Below are 20,872 nucleotides of genomic sequence, written 5' to 3' on the forward strand. Positions count from 1 at the left end.
ATTAAATAGAATAAATATCAAAATAGTTTTAAACTTAATCACTTTAAAACAGGGGTCGGCAAAGTTCGGCCCACATTATTTTTAAGCTTAAAAATAGCTAAACTTAAAATTTAAGCAACGTTAAATAGAGTTAATCACTCAACTTCAGGATTTTAAATAACAAAAAAAAAACATTCTGATCCTATGTTTTAAACTAAGAACATTAGAAACTTACTTAAATGAGTGATACAAAGTTTTCACTTGAAAAAAAAAATTTCTTGTCTAGGAATAATCCAAACTAAATTGCATGATTCAAGATTAAACAAAATATGTGATTCGTTAAAAAAAATTTTTGTAATACAATTAATATAAAAAAAAAACATAGTTTTTTTAAACTGTTTTCCAACTAAGATAAAATAACATTAAAAATAATTTATTTTAAAGCTCAAAGACCGTACTACTTTGATTTTATTTGTGACAGTTAAAGTTCTTATTTGCCGTATTTTAAACATGCATTGTTGTATAATGTCAGCCATCTACAAGGTTAAAGATTAACAATTGGATTTCCAAAAATCTGGAATCCTATAAGTTGACAACTTACGTAAAAAAAACTGGAATTTTAAACAAAAATCACTAAAATCCAGAATTTTTCAACTATTTTTGCATAATAAGTAACAAATTTCAATTAAGTACGAAAAATGTTGTATCACTTAAAAATACTTTAAAGTAGATTTACATTAACTTAGTTGTTATACTATTTGAGACAATTTTTTACCTGTAGTTTAATTTTATACTAAAAATGGACCAAAAATTCGTTTTTTAAAACCTGGAATAAATTTGTGAAACATTATGCCAATCCTGAAACTAGTTCCGTAAGGTAAAGGTAAACAAAACTTATATGATAAAATTTGCTTTGAATATAATTTTGAAATTAAAACTGTGTCCTGTTAAATATTTAGTTATTGAATGTATTAAACCGAACACCATCAATAAATCTTGATTTTTCAGTGCATTTTTTAAGTTGAGTGAAAATATGGGTGCACGACTATTCAAATTCGGACAAGTCAAATTCCGACAATTCAAATTCTTATAAAAAAATTTAAAGGGCCATAACTAAAAAAGTAATGCATATTTGTCAAATATAAAAAACACATATGTAGGTCCTACTAATATCTAAAAGCCATTTTTTTGTTTTTGCAAAATATTAAATATTTTTTAAGATATGGCTTAAACAAAGAAAAAATTTTGTTATCTTAAGTAATTTTGAAATATCTTAAATTTTTTTTTAAGATTTTGCAAAAAATAAAAAGTTGCTTGTAGGTTTTAATAAGATCTGCATATGTTTTTTTTTTATTTTTTTTCAAATTTATATTACTTTTTGAGATATAGTCTTTTAAATATTTTTTCAAGAATTTGAATTGTCCGAATTTGAATTTTCATGTAACCGAAAATATTTGCGAGCTGTGTGGTTGTGAAATATTCAATAAAATACATTTAAGAGCAAATGCAGTTTTCACTTATGTACATATAAGTTATCAAAATTGAAAGCAAGATTCAAAATGTTGGTTAAAAACTGTCGAAATTCTTTAATTAAATTACTAGTAATAAATAAAAATACTTAAACATTGATGGTGTACCAATCAAAAATTCAAAGGTTCTTTCGTTCACCAGTTCCTTAGAGATAAATTTTGTACTCCTTTCTTTTTTCGTATAATAATGTTACAAATATATCTCTGCAGTATTAATAAAACTACAAGAAAAATATTTGCAGTTTATTTGTAACTAAATTTGATGTATAATAAGTTGACATGTGGCCTAGCTCGTGAAACCTTTCGAATTCAATTCCATTCTTAAGTACTTTTTAATAAAACTTTTGCAGTTTTTCTCATGAAAATAAAAAAAAGTTTTGAATTAGTATTTCATAAAGTCATTAATTTAGTATTTATATATTGTTTATTGAACGATAAAAAAGCGCTCAAAAAGTTCGGTCTAAGGACCTGGTGTACAAAGTAACCTTTCGGCTATCGAGTCGTACACCACGGTACATCTTATTATAAATTGAAAAGTAATACCAATTTTTAAATCAGGATCAAAAACTTTACCAGCAAATTATAGACCCATTTCACTTGTATCTAATTTAAATAAAATAATTGAAAAAGTAGTCTACAACCGCCTGTACAGCTTTTTTTCCAAAAAAATTGTTTCAAATAATTCTCAGTTTGGCTTTCGACAATAATTATACCACCTTGGCTTTGTCAAAAATTGCTGAAGGGGTGTTGTCCAATTTTGATAGCATTTGTGCAGTCTTTTTGGATTTAAGTAAAGCATTTGATAGTGTGGATACAATATCTTACTAAGGAAATTGGAATGTTATGGTGTAAGAAGCAATATGCATCTACTAATTACTTCATATCTTAACGATAAGAAACAGTTAGTTAACTTTGGAGGATGTGAGTCAACCAGTAAAAAGTTGAAGTTGTGGTACCACTAAGCTCAGTGTTAAGACCGGTGTAATTCCTAATACATATAAATGACTTACATAATAATTCTAGTCTTAACGTTTTCAATTTTGCAGATGATACAGTGTTATACAAAACATTCACAAAAGACACATACCTAAATGACAGTAAAACTTTTAACATAGAACTTAGTAAGGTATCAGATTGGCTTATGGTAAACTATCTCAAACTAAACCTTCATAAAACTAGAAGTATGCTTCTACATCAATCAAAAATTAGTTTTTGGAAAAATATAGAACTTAATGAAAAAAAACTAAAACAATTATAAAGAAAACAAATAGTTAAAAATATTTTGGAGTATTTATAGACATAAATTTAAATTTGTCGGAGACTATAAAAACAAAATTAAAAAAAAACACTGGGTGTATTATATAAAACCAGACGTTTCTTAAATGAAAAAGCATTATATTTAATCTTTAATTCTTTATTTATCAGCAATATTAGATACGGTTTTTTGTGCTAGGGAAAAGAAAGTAAAAAATGTATAAATGATATCAATGTTTTTATAAACAGAGCACTTAGATGCATACATTATAAAAAATATGACGATAGTGTTAGAAAATTAAAAGTCAAAAAGATATTATGTTTTGAAAGTCTGTATTTATATGAGTCAGGTATCTTTATGTTTAAATCTAACAATATTTTTCTAACATATAGCTTTAATGATAACTTTAAAAGTGTTAAAAATATCCATTTATATCATACGAGGTCTTCAGAAACAAATTATTTCTTACCTAGATTCATCAACAAGAGTGGTTACAAGTTGCTTGCTTACCAAGGTAGAAAATTATGGACTGAGCTATCATATACACAAAATATTTTTCTAACTTCTAGATTTAATGATTACTTTAAAAGTGTTAAAAATATCCATTTATATCATACGAGGTCTTCAGAAACAAATTATTTCCTACCTAGATTCATCAATAAGAGTGGTCACAAGTTGCTGGCTTACCAAGGTAGAAAATTGTGGACTGAGCTACCATTATGTTAAAAAATCAAAGTCATTTTGGAAAATTGCGGGATTAACTTATTTTTTTTATTTAATTATTGATCATCAAGGTCGTAATTGATCAACATCGCTACTTGCTTATTTACTTTTTTTTTAACGAGTGAATAATAACTGTCATCTATTACACAAAAAAAGTAATTTAAAAGTTGATTTGTTTGTTTACAATAACAGTGGTTCAGTCTAAATTACAGTATTTTATAACTAGCTATTCTTTAGATTATGTATTAAGATTAATATTTTTAGCTAACTTCAGAATTTTTACAAGTTTCTTTGTATATATATATAAATTTATTTCTCTAGTATGGCCATATAAAAATTGAGTGATAGATGTACTTTTAACAGAGAGCTAAGTATATAAATAAATGGTAAGCTGAGATTTCTAACTCAAGTTAACTTATAATCAATTAGTAATCTAATTTTCTGAGGAAATAGAATTTTTTTAACGATAAAAAAAACGCTCAAAATATTTGGTTTCAAGACCTGGTGTACAAAGAACCTTACGGTTATCGAGTCGCACGCCACGGATACCTTTTAACGTGTTGTCCAGGACATAATCCTAAATACCTAAAAAGATATTTATTTTTCATGTTTCCAAATATTATTTGCTTCTTTATATGTACATTTTTGGGCTTAGAAAAGTATTCAGAAGATAAAATAAATAGAAAATTACGAAGATTTTTTTGCTGCTATTACTATTCATTGTTATTGCTTTATTTTAGTTTTAGTAAACTTTTTTTTCTCATTAATCGCATAGTGTATGAATGTTAAAGTACTTATTTTTATAATGTTATCTGTAAAAATTAGATTGAGTTGATTGTCAAATTTACTTCTTTATAAAGTAATATAAATTTTATAGTATTTTTATATTTATTAATTGAAATATTAAGTTCTTTAAGTATTTAAAATAATTTAAAAAAATAGTTAAAATTTTAACATAAAACACTGACAAAACTCAGCTTTTAACAATTTTACCTTTTTAGAAAAATTGTGATCTATTTTTAACTGTTTTTATGTCTGCTTATAGCATTTTTGATCTCGTTTTATGCATAAAATTTTAGTTAAAGTTTGTAAATTTAGGTATTTTATTTACTTTTATGTTTATTATTTTGAGTTTTAAACTTAAACTGTATTTTCTTTTTTATCATATTAGACATGCTTTTAAATACATTATGAATAAAACTTTTCTAAGTAAACACATAAACTAGTTAATTTCCGTTTGATTTTTTTTTTTTTTTTAAGGTTTAAAAGATTTTTAATTTTTTAGCTCATAAGAAATTGTTTAAGCATGTGGTGAATGATTCGGTAACCAAAAGGTTTTTTTGTACATCAGGTCCTTAGACCAAACTTTTTGAGCGCTTTTTTTATCGTTAAATAAACAATATATACTGTTACAACATCTAAAACATTCCATAAAAAAAAATATTCAACAACATTCATAAAGTCTACAATTTAATCTATTTTAAAATCTACTATATTTCTTGAAACACGGAATTAATTAATCATCTAAAGTTTCTACGTAATTGATTAATTTTAGCTAATTTTTTTTTGTGCTTTAAAACCGTCTTTTTAAGTTGTTTAAAAGAGTTTTTTTAAGATTTCTTCTAAAGACGTTTTTTTTAATAAAAAGTTTTGTAAAAACTTTTGAAGTTTTTTTTAAATTTTTTTTATCTTAAAGCGACTTCGTTCAAAAAGAGTCATTGGTTGTGGTAACCAATAAAAAACGAGCCGCTAAGTCCACTGCTTTTTATTGTTTTTTGATCAAAATTTAGTTTAATTTGGTTGACTATCTAAGGAAAGATTGTCTTCTAGACTTTTTTATTAACACATAGTCAACTGTTAAAAGCGTTACTGTTTAGATTTCGAGTCTGCTTCTGCAACAGCCAAATCCCTCACCTTAAAATTTTAATCACTACTAATAATAAAATACTTATTATTATACTACTCAGTTATAACTAGGCACAACAATTAAGTGAAAATAATTTTCTATATTAATAATAACAACTTAATATAAAGGTTTGTTCATCCACTTTGATCATCAAATTACAAGCTCTTGGTAGACTTAAACCCAGGTTTCGTTGTTATTTAAACTCATCAGTAAAATGCAATCGTACAGCTTGAGATCCGATGATTTAACTTAGTTTTACGTTTTATAAATAACTTTTTAAACTGTTTTGTGGAATTGTAATTAAATTAACTTTTTAAGCTTATATTAGTATAAAAGTCCTAGAAAAAGTAGTTAAAAGTTATTTTTACGCAATGTTTGTAAAGCGTAGACTTTATAATTCTAAAGTAAAATATATGGTATAGAAAATATGTAGTTGTAGAATTTAAGATATGCTTAAATTCTTAAAAACTGTATAGATTAGCAAAATTTAAAAAACAAATACGTACTTTTAGTAGTAATCTGGTAAAAGTATTAGTAATTTTGTTAAAAAAAATAGTTAAATGAATGGTTTTCAATGTTTATACTAATTATGTAGTATATAAAGTAAATTGCTACTACTATAACTTTATGACACGTTTTATTCGAATTTTTAGCGAATAAGAATCCAACTTAACAAATAAAAACAAAATTTACTAATCAAATTATGGAACTGCAATAAAACTTTTAAGCTGAATTTTTCGAACATAGTTTAAATCCTAATTAGTTTTAACTTAAAAATTCATGCTTTAGTAAAGGTGTGGTAAAATCGTGATTGAAATCTAGATTAATTGAGCAAATCGCCACTAACTGTTCAACCAAAACGTTTTAATTTTAAAACGAATAAACTTTTTTTTCGATATTAACAGAACTACTTTTTCTTACAATCAAAAACTATGAGTCAAAATACTAAACCAGCATTACTTATATACCCTCTTAGATAATAGCTATTTTTATATTTTAGTTTCGTTTAAAAGAAAATAACTAGAAATTTTCAAATAAAAGAACTTTAAAACCAGTTTTCAAATTTGTCAAGTTGATTTATGTGATGTTTTTTACTTTTAATAAAATATCTTCTCACTTCTGTTCTGACTATATAAAAGCATAACTAAGGCTGTTGTATAATTACACATTTCTTTTGTAATTTTCAGTAAGTGTGTTTTTCACTTAAATACTACAATGAGAAATATTCTCCTGCTTTAACTTGACTTAGTTACTTAGCTCTCTGATATCCAAATGTTTAACTAAAAAAGACAAACTTAATGTTAAAACTGTTTTAACTAAAAAAATGTTAAATTAAGATCAAAATCTGATAGTCAACACAAAAAAAAAAAACACAAATAATCTGATTGATATACCATTAAACTATTTACAGAGAGGCCATTAACCTGGAATTTTAAAGTTTAATCAAAAGTATCCTGAATAAATAACTAGATTTTTATGCTTTTTGAAAAAATAACCTGGGATTTTGAACAATTTTACATTTTAATTTATAAGTTATTTAAATTTAAAATATTAAACTTAGATAATTTAAGAGATAAATTTTACATGGAAAAAAAGTGTATTTTATTTATTTTAAGCAACTGAGTTGAACATTGCAAGATCAAAGCCATGGTCAACACATATACAAAACAAAAAGCCATAAAACTTGTGATTTCAAAGTTTGGAAGAATTTTATAAAAACAATTGTCACACTGTCTTTACATTTTATATTAGTTTTAGCTTTCTTCTGTTTGTAGTAAAAAAATTTAAGCATCTCTAGTTTTTCAGATAATTTTTGAAACTTGTGTGAAATCTAAACTGTATCTAACTTATTAGTTTCTTCAGCATTAAGTATGTATCATACAATAAAATTAATTTAATTTGAGTCCTGGACAAGACGTTAAAAGGTATCCAAGTGGTATGTGACTCAATAACCAAAAGGTTTAATTAGTGCACCAGGTCCTAGGACCAAATATTTTGAACTTGTTGTTCAATAAACTATATCAATAAATTATAATATGAAAGCTATTATGGTATGAAAAAAGTAAATAAGCACCTTATAAAATATAAAAGACAACTTTTATATTTCAAAATTGATATTTATATTTGTTTATTATTAAGGGCATAGGGGGTCCGTCATTTTTTTTACTAAAAATAACATATGAAATCTTGTATGAAAACTTGAAGTACAAATTACAAGACAGTTTTTATAGAATTAAAAGTTCTTATTTAACTTTTGAGATATTTTAATTATTATACAGTCTATATAGTTTCCAATACAAACATATAGTCTGCAAATTTTTTGGGTTCAATTTTCTTGGAAGTTTTAAAAATCTATCTTTACTTTCATTTTTTGAGCTAAAGACCTCAAATTTTCAGGTAACGTTAAGTTTAAAAAACCTTAAATGTTATAATTTTTAAAATATTTAAAAAGTAAAATTTTAGCTTAAAAAAAAAAAAAAATAAAAAGGTGTTTTTTTTAATTACATTTTTTAAAATAAAAAAAATCCTGCATTTATCTTTATAAAATTAAATAATACTTAGTCTGTGAAAATTTTATGAAGATTGCTTGAAAAATGAAGGAGGAGATACATTTTTAGTGAAATGGTCATTTTTTGCATTTTTAGTTTGCACATTCCATAAGGAACCTATTGAGGTCACCAAATTTGATCACTCATATCATAAAAATTATTTTGAATATTTTTAGGCAGTTAAAAATGACTGATAGCTCAGATAAAACTCTATAAAATAAGATCACCTTGTAAAAATCAAGGTGGACCTCCCCAATGCGTTTAAAAGCATTTATAACACAGGGTAGCCACTAAACCTGGAAAAACCTAAAACTTGACAATTGAAGCTTAAAATCCTAGATTTTGGCAAATTTTGAAAAAAAAACATGAAAAATCTGGAATTGTAAACAACTTTTTTTGTTAAATAGTAAAATTTTGATTTAATATAAGAAACCAATTATATACTCCAACTTTGACCAACTGTATCTCAAAAATTATATTGAATTTAAAAATCAGTAGAAAGCAACTTGTAGTTTAGTTAAAACTCAACAAAATTAGATCAAATTTTGGAGAAAGTTAATTAACTCCCCTATGCCGTTAAACAAAACTTTAAACTAAAAACTAGTGATCTACCAAGTCCAACAATTTTGGATTTAACCAAATCTAAGTCTTAATTTCAAATTAGGATTCGGCCAAATCGGAATCTTATTTTCAAATTAGGATTTGGCCAAATCTAAATTTTGAAATTTGGATCCGGCCTATCCAAATATTTTAATAATTGGAATCCAAAAGACTTAATCTGCTTGTTATATAAATACAATATAAGTTTATAAATAACAATTACATATTACATTGTTACTTGTTTTGTAAAAAAGGTTGAACAATATTTTCATCGTGCTAATAAATATATATGTTTTAAAATTAGATTAATTTATTTTAGAAGTGAACAAAATACAAGTGTATTGCTAGAAAAAAAAAAGCTACATACACAAAACTTAGTTTTAATATTTTGATGGTCATGTAAGCAACATTAACAATTAAGTTGTAATTTGTTATGCAAAATAAATAAATTATAGACTTAAATGAATGCTTAAAGCAGAAAACAAACCACACAAAAAGTTAAAACACTTTACGTTTAACTTAAGAATTAGTTCTTAATGTGACCATAAACAAATCAAAACATAAACTTTTCAAAGTGTTCATATTTATAAACAAAGTGCAATTGAAAAAATATGGAGCCGTAATAAATTGAAATATAATACCAACCTTAGTAAAAGCCTAAAAATGAATAGGAATTACAATTGTAATATTTTTTTTTAAATTTCACTTGGGATTACGCTTTAACCATTGCAAAAAAAGAAATATAAATTAAGCTTAGCAACTGTTAAAAAATATAAAACAAACTACAACTGCAAAAGATGGCTCTATTATACTACAAACGACTTTTCTTGTTTTGTCAAGTTGTGGTGGAGAAATAAAAGTTTTTGCCTGTTTTTGGAACAACCAATTGCGCTTTTTCTTGTACAAATTCTCAGCTTCAAAAAATAATATTTCAAAATAAACAGAAGATGATAGTGCAGCAAGATATTTCCTTGCAAAACTGGCAAGATGTCTTGTTTTAATTCCACTAGTTTCAGACTTCATCCTTTTCAGTTTCTGCATTCAAATTTTCTGTAGCAAAAAAACCCTTTATTACTGCTTCATTTTCTTTTACAATAGAATTCTGTTGCTTGTCTTCCTGTGTAGCTGTGTTTGATTCTATTTTAAACAAAGAATAGTAAGTTGAAAACTTCTTCGGAAATTTACAGAGTGTTGTGGTTTTGGTTTTTTTGGTGGCAATATAGGAGAATCACCACCTTGATTAGCCTCAAAACAGATATGCTTTTTAACATTTAATATTAGCTTTTATAAAATTAAAGAAAAACTCTGCATTTCCTTGAGAACCCTGAGTGTTATAACTAGCAACACTTGATTGCTATAATTAATAAAAGCTAACAAACAAATTATTTGAAAATATATATGGTTTTTCTAAACTATACTTCAGCTCTAAAAATACTATAAAATTAGCCAAATTGTGAATTTAAAGCTGTTGTCTTTGAAGATATATAACAAATAAAGGTGTTCAGTCTACACTTATTGCTAAAGACAGGGTTGCCAATGCTTTTTGGGAAATTTTCTCAAGGTTTTTAAGATTACACATTTTTGGGTCTATTTTTAGTTTAAAGTTTAGTTTAAGGTTAAAAACTGTGTTAAATTGTATAACAACATTGAGAATATACTGTACGCTACTTTAAAAGTGTTGAAAAAAATTTGTCATGATGGCAAAAAAATTTGGTCTATATGAAAGATTTTATGAATTAATTCAAAATTTTACTACACAACATGTAAAAATTGTTTAAAATTCCAGGTTTTTCCAGTTTTTTTTTTTCAATATTTTTCAAATTCCAGATTTCTCAGTCTAAATTGTCAAATTCCAGAGTTCCAGATTTTTTGGTAACCCTGTAAAGAGTACACAAGTTATATAACTTCAATTATTTTAGATTTTGTTTACATAACAATCTTTCACTCCAAAAAATAGAACACCAAATAAAATATATATTTATTAAAAATTTGTGAGCTATGGATGTTGGTGGGCCAATATCTAAAGTCTCAGTTTGATCTAGTTGACTGTCCGTGGGTAGGTTGTCAACCTTACCTTTTTGCCCATACTTTTCCTGAAGACGGGGTGACTTTCTAGCACGTTTGTGCATAGGACCCTCTGCAGGCAGCTTGGTTTTTGTATTTCTTAAATTGGAAAAAAAAATGAAAATGCTTCTATACTAACTTATTATAGTGTATCAGTGAATTTTATCTATCAATATTACAGACTTTTCCAGACTACTCAATATAAATTAGACAAGATAGTTTGGGTGATGTATCTATTATACAAAAGAACCACACAACAATATTACAAAATTTCTTACTCAACAAGTATAAATTGCTTTTGAAACTTTCATAAATCACTAAGCAAAGTTTTTTGATGAAATCTTTCATCATTGTTATAAGCCTTATTTCTCATGACTGCAGCAAGCTCTACATATTCTCTTAATATTCAGAATTTAAAAATGAATACTGCAAGTAGTTGCAGCAGTTCATTGCAAGTTAATTGATATTGTATGTGTTTCTTTTCAAAATGAAATATTAAAATGTTGGAAGTTTATGTCATAAATTAAAAATATCAGGTAAATAAAAAATAAAATATTAACAAAAATTATGTATCCAAACGTATGCAAGCATCTGCTTTATTGTTACATATTTTAGTTGCATTTTTTCTTTGTATAAATAATTCAGTAGTTCATTACAAAAAGCAAACATAAAAAATAATCATATAATGAATAAATAAGAGCGGTTATCCAAAAAGCTGAGATTAAATGCCTTAACTATGTACTTAATTCTGTTTGAAATTTTAACAAAAATAATATATCATAGTTTTAATACTGTGTGCAAAATTATAAATCAAAATTGATAAGACTTTTATAATTGTGAAAAACCATTTTTTTATCCACTCAAACGTGAACTCATTAACTAGTTTCACATTTCATTTAACTTTTGACAAACAATTAAGTAAAATTCAAAAAGTTTAAAGTGGTTTACCAAATCCGAGTCTTTTTTTTAAATTTAGGATTTGACCGAATCCAAATCTAATTTTGAAATTAAGACGCGTCCAAGTCTGAGTCCAAAAAGGCTGGATTTGGAAGATCACTACTATAACAGACCCAAAAACTTGTTCTTTCAGAAACCTGGAAGAAATTCAAAAAGTCTCAAAGGAAATTCTCTAAAAACAGTGGGCACTTGATAAACATTACAGTCTCTTTCTATTTATTCTATACTATTAAGGCATATTATTCTTTTAGCTTTTATTCTAAAATCAATTTTTGTTATGATGTCTTAATGTTTAAACAAAACTATTATAAATTAAAAAGTAGTTCTTCTAAGGACCTTAAAAGTAAGTATACAAGTTTTTCATTGCTATACATGCAGTAAATTTTCCAAACAGATATTTTTTGTTTTTAACTAAAACTTGACTCCAAAATGAAAACTATCTATTAAGGTCATAGGGGATCTGTCTTTTTTAAAGAAAATTTTTTAAAGACTTTTAAACACTTTTTACCACTTACAAAACTACAAAATTTATTTTGTTAAATAAAATTTAATAAAACAGAAATTAAAACTAATGTCTTAAGTTGCAATTCTGACACTTGTTCAAACAGATTGTTACTTTAAATATTTTAATTATGTGTAACCATTGTAAAAGCTAAATAAGCTGTAAATCTTACACTATCTAATAACATATTTGTAACTTAAAAAAATAAGTAAAAATCGTACATAGTGGACTTAACTTTATTTATATAAATGTGCGGAAACTTTTGTTAAAAAACAATATATTTGGTTTTATGTTTTGTATACAAATAAATTATAAAATTTTAGCTATTTTGTTAAGCTCTTAAATTTAACAAAATAAAAGTGATTTAGAATAGGATTTTTGCTCAAAAATTTTTTAATAGAGAACTTTACTGGGCTAACAGATGATTCTTTTTTATTGCAATGATAATGTTTTTTTACAGATTTTGCACTAGATAATGTCTGTATCAAGAGCAAAGAAAGTTTTTCAACAACTCTTGACTGAGGCAGGGAAATTTACTGACTACAATTTCAGAAATCATGCAATCAGGAGAGCTAATTTTTTCTACAAAGATAACATAGAAGTAAATAATGAGCAAGTGCTTACTCAGCACATTTCAAACATGCAAAAGGATATTGATATGATAAAGAGACAAGTTGTTATTGGAAACATGTATCCATCAGAACAGCATATGCTAGATGAAGACAATAAGCACTAGACCTAACCAAACTGATATTGAACATTACTTATTTTACTTAAAATTATTGAATTTTTTCAAACTTATTTATAGTGTAAAATTTATCAAAACTTTAGTAATGTTAATAAGAAAAATTGCTCAATATAGTTTAAAAAATTTTTGAAACAAAACTTTAGCAAAATTAAGCTCATTTTAGTTTTGTAATAATGTCACTTAAAATTTATTTTTAGCTTCAAATAGTAAAAACTATAAAAAAAGCTGCTAGTGTTTAAACAAATATTACGTCTATATAATTGATTTTAACATCTATTTATCATATATTTAGATAAATAAGTGTATTATAGTATCCAAAATGTCAGATGATATGGATGTAAAACAAGGTATATATTTAAATTAAAATTTAAATCTATAAAACATTTTTAATAATCTTAATTTATTGCATTAAAATTATAATATGTATATATATATGCGATAAAAAATACAAATGTTTTCTAATAAACTATTAATGCACTTAACATTTTATCAGAACACTTTTGATTTCAAGAAACACTTCAATAAGTTTTTGCTCACGCAAGTTTTTAAAATAGTACGACATTTTACTAAAATTCATTAAGAATGATTAAGTGTATCTAGGTGACAGGTTTTTGTTTAATGTTTAAAATAAAACATAACTTTATATTAAAACTAAAATAGATAAAAAACGGTTTTAAATTGTTTTATATGAAATAACATTTATTTTGTCCAATTAAAATTTAAAAAGTTTTTTATTTGTGTATAACTTGAAGTATAGAAATCTGCTATTTTTATTATTAATAATTCATATTTTTTGGACTAAATGTAAATTCTAAATACAAATAGGAAGTATGTTGACACATCTAGCGGCCTTTGCACCAAACTTAACTTTAATTTAATTTAGTAAAATATTCAGCTAAATAATTAGTTTTTGTTACAGTACTGTTGTTTTATTAGATTTTTTTTTTTTTAATTTTATTCTTATTTAATATGCCCTTGGATGCTAAAAATATTTTATCAAACAAAACAAATGTACTGAAAACGAAAACGGTGTGATAATATTCATCATAGACAGTGAAATCAAATTATATTACAATTTATTATTTGTTTTTGAGGTCTCATTATCTGAAACTATTTTTTTACTGCTAGAGAGTATTCAATTTTTTAGAACTTATTTTACTAAATGCTCATCTTAATTCAGATTTAAAGTATTAAGCTAACCTTGTTTTAATTATTTTACTTAAGAAAAATATCAAAAAATAATTTATAATGGTCTATAAAATATATAGAGTAAGTTGCTTAGTTCATAAATAGTTTTGTGTTTGTAGTGTTAAATTTTTAGTTGGTAATTAAGTTTCAAGTTGTTGATTTTTTGTTTATCGAAGTTTCATCTAATGATTTAAACCAGTCTAATTTTTTTTACTTTTAAAAAATAGATCTTCACAGTATAAACAAAATTTTTTTTTTAACTTAAATTGTGAAGATCTGTTTTTAACTATGAGAAAACCATTAGTTGAAATCTTGACCAATAAATGATTATTATCTATAGAAGTATTGAGCTTAGTCATATAATGAGATTGTCAAATGTTAAAAAGTAGGAGTTTTTGATTAACAGTTCTGATATGTTATGATAGATCTTTATATTTTAAGTTTTTTCTATCGAAAAGAAATTGAATTTAAATTTTAGTATTATAGATATGTATGTATATGAGAAGAGTAGTCCTTTAACACAAAAGGTCTCGAAAAAAAATATTTTGGAGACAATACTAATGTTAATTTTATTTACACAAAGGCAACGTCGTTTCACATAAATGGAATCTTCAGGCCTGCAAAGTAAAAAATGAAGACGATGGATAACTTAATAAACAAACAGTGCAAAACAAATGTTATAATCAAATTTGTAAAATTTACAAAAATCAATATGTTAATTTAACATTATTGTTAAAGTGAACAAAAATAAAAATTATAATTCGAGACAATATAGGGATGCAATAAATACATCCAAATAAACCTATATAGTGATGATGGTTAAGCAATCATCAAGGACAAAAACAACCAGGATATTGAGAATACAAAAAAGCGAACGATAAGGATCTTTATAGACATTGGTTTCAGCATCACAATAGATATTGAAATCACAAGATGCAATTTCATGGACATTGCTTTAGATCTAGCTATCAGTTGTTATATGCCATACAGATAAGAAAGTTCCTTAATCAGATACAAAATTGACGATAATCATGAAAAATATATCTAAAATGATAGAGAAAAGATTAAATAGGCTCTCTACAGACCCAAAGCATAGCTACCAAGTTGCTCTACACCAATCTAACTTCATACAGGAACTTGAGTATGAAAATAAAACCAACCCTGTAGACAAAAAGAAACGAACAAGAAAATTTATGTTCTTTAATTCACCATACTGCCAATCAGTTAAAACTATTATTGGGAAAAAAAAATCTTGGATCTAATTGATAAACATTTTAAAAGCAGAGCATGAAAAATATTTTTAAAAGAAACAACTGCAAACTGTCGTACTGTTGCATGGAAAATTTTAAATCATTAATAAGTGATCACAATAAGAAGGTACTATGTAGAACAGGGTTTCCCAAAGTGGGCCAAGTGGCCCCCTCGGGGGCCATGAGGTCATAATTTGAAACTTACACTAGATATTCTTGAGTTGCAGATGAAGAGCAAAAAAAAAAAAGGTCTTTGGTATTTTTTATCGTAGTTTATTAGTAATCTTGTTGAAGGGGGCCATGGCTTTCTCAATTTCTTTAAAGGGGGGCATTTGCAAAAGAGTTTGGGAAACCCTGATGTAGAACGAACAATAAGAAAGCTCAAGAGAACAGTATGTGCAACTGCCGCAACAAAGATTCCTGCCTGTTAAATAGTAGTAAGTACTTGCAGGATAATGTGGTATACAAGGCAATAATCACTACTCAAAACGAAATTAAGGAGTACATAGGATCTACGGGAAATTTATTCAAAAAGAGATAGTACACGCATATGATTGACATTAGAAATGAAAAAAGCAAAGGAACATAACTTTCTAAGAACATTTGGAAATTAAAAAGCAACAACACATGCTAAGAACTTAAATGGAGCATTATGCATAAGATTGGAGAATTAAAGAAAATAGGTAAAATCTGTCAAACCTGCAACCTGGAAAAAATTGAAATAGCACTGGCTGACAAAAAACGAAATTTAAATAAAAGACAAGAACTTTTGTTCACCTGTCCGCACTTTAGAAATTTATTTTTAATACTTAACGTATTTATAGCTTTTATTTTTGTTTTTGCATGTTAATTTTTATTTGTTAGATGCCGTTTTTGATTTGTGTTTTTATTCTAAGCTAATTCTAGAGCTATATACAACATATCAATACTTGTAAGTCAAAGATCTCTATTTATAGTTAATATTTTTGTTCACTTTAACAATAATGTTAAATTAACGTATTGATTTTTGTAATTTTTTTTAATTTGATTATATTAATTGTTTTGCACTATTTATTTATTAAGTTATCCATCGCCTAATTTTTTACTTTGCAAGCCTGAAGATCCCATTTGGGTGAAACGACGTTGCCTTTGTGTAGATAAATTAATATTTGTAAATATATAAAAATATTTAAAATATAAATTTTAGTGTTTGTTAACAAAAGATCCTAGTGAAACAAGTTCACTAGAATATGTAACAAAAACAAATTATGCAGTATCCTTCTTTTATTGTACTGACATATGATGTTGTGTGTTAACGGATTAACACACTTCAACTGGGTTCTGTAAAAAATAACTATTGTAAAGAAAAAAAAATAGAAGCTAAGGTAGGTGTATACATGTGTTCATTAAAATAATAATAATTTATACAGATTTTTAGAGGTTAATGGTTAATAGTAGGTAAAATACTTAATGTTAAATCCGACTGTTATATTAGTCTTAATAATATTTGTAATTATTAAGTCTAAATTAAGTAAAGTAATATAAAATACACAATAAAATAATAAATCATAATATAAATTACTTACATGCATGGAGGATGAACTAATTCAAATTTATTTACCGGTTGCTAATGATTGAACAAAATATATCTAATAATTACGTCACAATGTATATGAACATTAGGATTAGCTTCCTGTGGCTTTTATTGTCTTTACCGTTGTTAAATTTATTGATTCAATACTTAATGGTTGTTGTTTTACTTTTTATTCAAGATAGATTACATATTACTTTTAATATTAAAGCGCTTTACTGCTTTTCCAAACATAAGGATAAATTATCTAACTTTATAATACAAATTAAATAGCTAATCCTAATGTTCATACATATTGTGACGTAATTATTAGGTATATTTTGTTTAATTATTTGGTAAATAAGTTTGAATTAGTTCTTCCTTCCATGCATGTAAGTAGTTTATATTATGATTTGCTATTTTATTGTGTATTTTACTTTACTTAATTTAGACTTAACAATTACATAGATTTATGCAAATTGTATATTTTATTCGCGACCGGTTTCGGTGGCAAGAGATTGCGACCTTTTCAAGCAAAAAATAAAATATTAAACTGCCAAACTTTGCATCCCAGTAAATTGAGCATTCTTTTTTAGTTAAGACAAATAACTACACGACTTAACAATTACAAATATTATATAGTTTTATAACAGTCGGATTTAACACTAAGTATTTCACTTATTATTAACCTCTAAACATCTGTAGAAATTATTGTTATTTTAATGAACACATGTAATCACCTACCTTAGTTTCTATTCTTTTTCTTTACAGTATTTATTTTTTTACAGAACTCAGTTGAATTGTGTTAATCCGTTATACACAGAAACATGTGTCAGTACAATAAAAGAAGGATACTGTATAATTTGTTTTTATTAGTTATGTAAATATATTTTTTTAGATAGTTACTACACTCTCCTTAGTTATAAGGTTATTGGTTTAAATTTAAATAAACTTATTTTATAGTTTTTACTTAATTTTTTCTTTTTGAAAAAGTTTTTTTGCCTAAATTAGTCTCATTAAGAATAAAAACTCAAGCAGAACATGTAGAATTATTTCTAGAATCAGTTATGTTTGTTGAGCAAGGTGAATTTATAAACGATTTTTTTTTATCTTAAAACAGCTTGAAAAAGATTTATATCTAAATAAGGTATTAGAGTCCAGTACTGTAAATACTAGCCAAAAAATAAATAACTCTTGGTTTAATTAATTAAATAGATACTGATAATTCAAGTGTTGATTTATATATGTACATTTGTATATAAAGTTACTAGTTTAAGTGAAGAAAAAACGGAAGTACTTATAAACTATTATAAAGCAAAACGATTTTGTTGATTCTTTTATTAAGGTTCTTCTGATCAATTAGAACGAAGTAAAAGTTAAACAAAATATTTTCTACAATTTTTTTTTAACTTAACACAGTTTTTGTATATATTGATTTATATATATTATACCAAACAGACAATCAGACCTATGGCAGCTGTGAAGGTGAAGGTTCGGAATATGTGAAGTTAATATCTTCAGACGGTTACGAGTTCATAATCAAGCGTGAGTATGCCATGACTTCCGGCACTATCAAGTCCATGCTTAGCGGGCCTTGTAATTTCGATGAACGTGAAACGAACGAAGTCTTTTTTAGAGAAATACCGTTAGTTTATCTAATAAAACATTGAATATAATTTGAAAGAAGCACAAGTTATATAAAATAATAAAACACTTTATTTCTTTTAATATAACTTTATAAACTTTCGGATTCTAAAGTAGATACTATGAACTAGGGGTGGAATTTTCTTGTCAGCGGACCATATGTACAAGAAAAATTATTTTGCGGACCACTAAGTTTTGATTAGATGTATGGTAAAATTAAATAAAATCTTTACATTGAATAATCGTTCATTAAGGACTGCTGCGTTGTAAAAGTTAAACTAAGTGAACATTTCAAAATACCTGTTGTTAAAATGTTCATTTTATTAAAAAGTTTTTTTTTGTTTCTACGAAATATTTTTAACCTTAAAACTCATTGCGGGTTAGAGATTCCTTTTAGTGGCCCGTAAGTTGCATACCTTAAGTTTATACTATCTAAGCTTGATTATAGAAACGTTTATGTTATAAAAACTATACTGTTTTTTCAATTTAATAAACACATAAGTTTGAAATAAGCTTCTATAAACAAAACCTATTTCCATAAAACTTTTTATTAATTACTAGGTATAAATCTGATTGGTGTAAATACTGATAAGAATTTGAATACTGTTTATTATTTTTCATTAAAACAAAAACTCTAGTAACTGGAATTACTTTTTATATTAGTTTGGGTTGCCACACACTCAGGATAACTCAAGATGTTTTGAAGTTTTTTGAAGTTTCACGACATTTAGGATAATAAGGATATTTTTGTTTTCAACTCAGGCTGACTCAGAATAGTTTTGGTTTTCAATAAAAAACTCAGGATAGTTTAAAGATAAAAGAAAATAAGACATTTTTTTATAGAATTTAAATGAGGTAAAGCTCAATTAAATGAGTCTATCTAAAAGCCCTTTAAAGAAGGCCTTTTATTTTCATTTATTTCATTTAGTTGCAATATTTTGTTATTTTATAACCAATTTTGTTGAAAAACTTATTTTTTTTTTAATTTTAACAGTTGAAACATTATTTTAGGACTAAAAGAACTCAGAATGACCCAGGATAGTTTAAGGTCACTCAGGAGAGATTTTTTGGATCAAAGAGTGGCAACCCTGACCGTATTAATTTATTTAAGAATATTAAAAAAAGTAATAGTATAAGCTAGGCAAATATCAAAAATACTTTTGAGGCTTCATGAAAACTAAATAATTAATACACTATGTATCCAATGTGCAATAAATAAAGTATACTCGATAAGAAGCGGTTGATATAGAAATAAGTAAAACAGTAGTTAAGTATAATGAAAGTAGTTTGTGTTGCATAAAAAAGAATATTTAGACTTGAAAATAAGTTTTTTATTTTTCTCCAGTCTACCTCTATTTTTTATTTCAACAAAAATTGCTGTTATTCGAGATTCTTCACGCAATAGTACAAAGTTTTAAACCTAGTTGACTAGTATAAATGTTTTAGCTACGTAGAACCTACGTCGTAGATAGCATAATTAATTTCTAATGAGAAACCTGAAATCTCAAAAATACCAAAGAATATTTGAGAAACTTAGTTATGCCATAAGTTACTTACTTATAAAAATGTTGTAAACTTTTTACTATCATACGCTATAAATTACGATTAGATTGCATTATATATGTTACAGCTAACTAGTATGAATTTTACAGTTCTCACGTGCTTGCAAAGGTGTGTCAATACTTCATATACAAGAACCGCTATACAAACTCATCTTTGGAGATTCCTGAATTCGAAATTACACCCGAGATCGCGTTGGAACTTCTCATGGCAGCGAACTTTCTCGATTGCTGATCTATCTGTTTCTTTTTTACAAGCATTTTCCACAATTTCTTTAATTTTTTGTAAGATAAGTGTCGAGTACTTACGTTTAGTTTATAAATTTAATATTTTTTCTTAAAAGTCTGAGAAACGCTTATTTAGGTTAAAATAAAGTTTTAAAAGTAAGTTGGTACGGCAAAGCTAGTTTGACCATCTCTAAAGTTAAAAAAAATCAATAATTTAAATTACTAAAAAGTCTAAAAAATGATTCATCAGCAATTTACGGCTGTGTTATTGTATTATGATAAAAATGTTTAGTAATTCAATAAATAAGTTTTTAAGTTTGCGTCTAAAGTTTTCATAAAAAAATTGTTATCTTTTGTGTTAAATGATTCTATATGATCTATTTTTTATTTTTTAATCTAAAAAATTCAATGGCTTAATTTCATTTAAAAATAATACTGGTGTAGTTATAAAGACAAATTAGCTTTGAAATTAAACTAGCATTTACTTTATAATAAATACTATAATAATATTGTTTTTGAATTAAAAAAAAAATTCACTTGTGTTAGTAAATTATTTACATCAAATCTCACAGTAAGATTTAGATAAAAAATAAATTACGTAAGTAAAGCTGTCGTTGTTATACTCCTAAATAATCCGAAAGT

At 25.5% G+C, this 20,872-nt stretch overlaps 1 protein-coding gene across 1 annotated transcript; it reads left to right on the forward strand.

The window, feature by feature from the left end:
* The first annotated feature begins 12,807 nt into the window (after positions 1-12,807).
* LOC145835151 (elongin-C-like) lies at positions 12,808-20,782 on the forward strand. The gene is made up of 3 exons (XM_082942703.1): positions 12,808-13,159; positions 18,258-18,444; positions 20,096-20,782. Exons 1-3 carry the CDS (start codon positions 13,132-13,134, stop codon positions 20,235-20,237), a joined length of 357 nt encoding a protein of 118 aa, XP_082798829.1. The 5' UTR covers positions 12,808-13,131; the 3' UTR covers positions 20,238-20,782.
* The last annotated feature ends 90 nt before the right edge of the window (positions 20,783-20,872 follow it).

This window comes from Thalia democratica, chromosome 4, assembly GCF_965202585.1.
Source record: "Thalia democratica chromosome 4, ktThaDemo2.hap1.1, whole genome shotgun sequence".
NCBI classification, from domain to species: Eukaryota; Metazoa; Chordata; class Thaliacea; order Salpida; family Salpidae; genus Thalia; species Thalia democratica.

Coding starts and splice junctions, on each gene's coding strand:
- LOC145835151 (XM_082942703.1), top strand. CDS start 13,132: ATGTCAGATGATATGGATGTAAAACAAG. Junction 13,160..18,257: donor TGATATGGATGTAAAACAAG/GTATATATTTAA, acceptor TATACCAAACAG/ACAATCAGACCTATGGCAGC. Junction 18,445..20,095: donor GTCTTTTTTAGAGAAATACC/GTTAGTTTATCT, acceptor TGAATTTTACAG/TTCTCACGTGCTTGCAAAGG.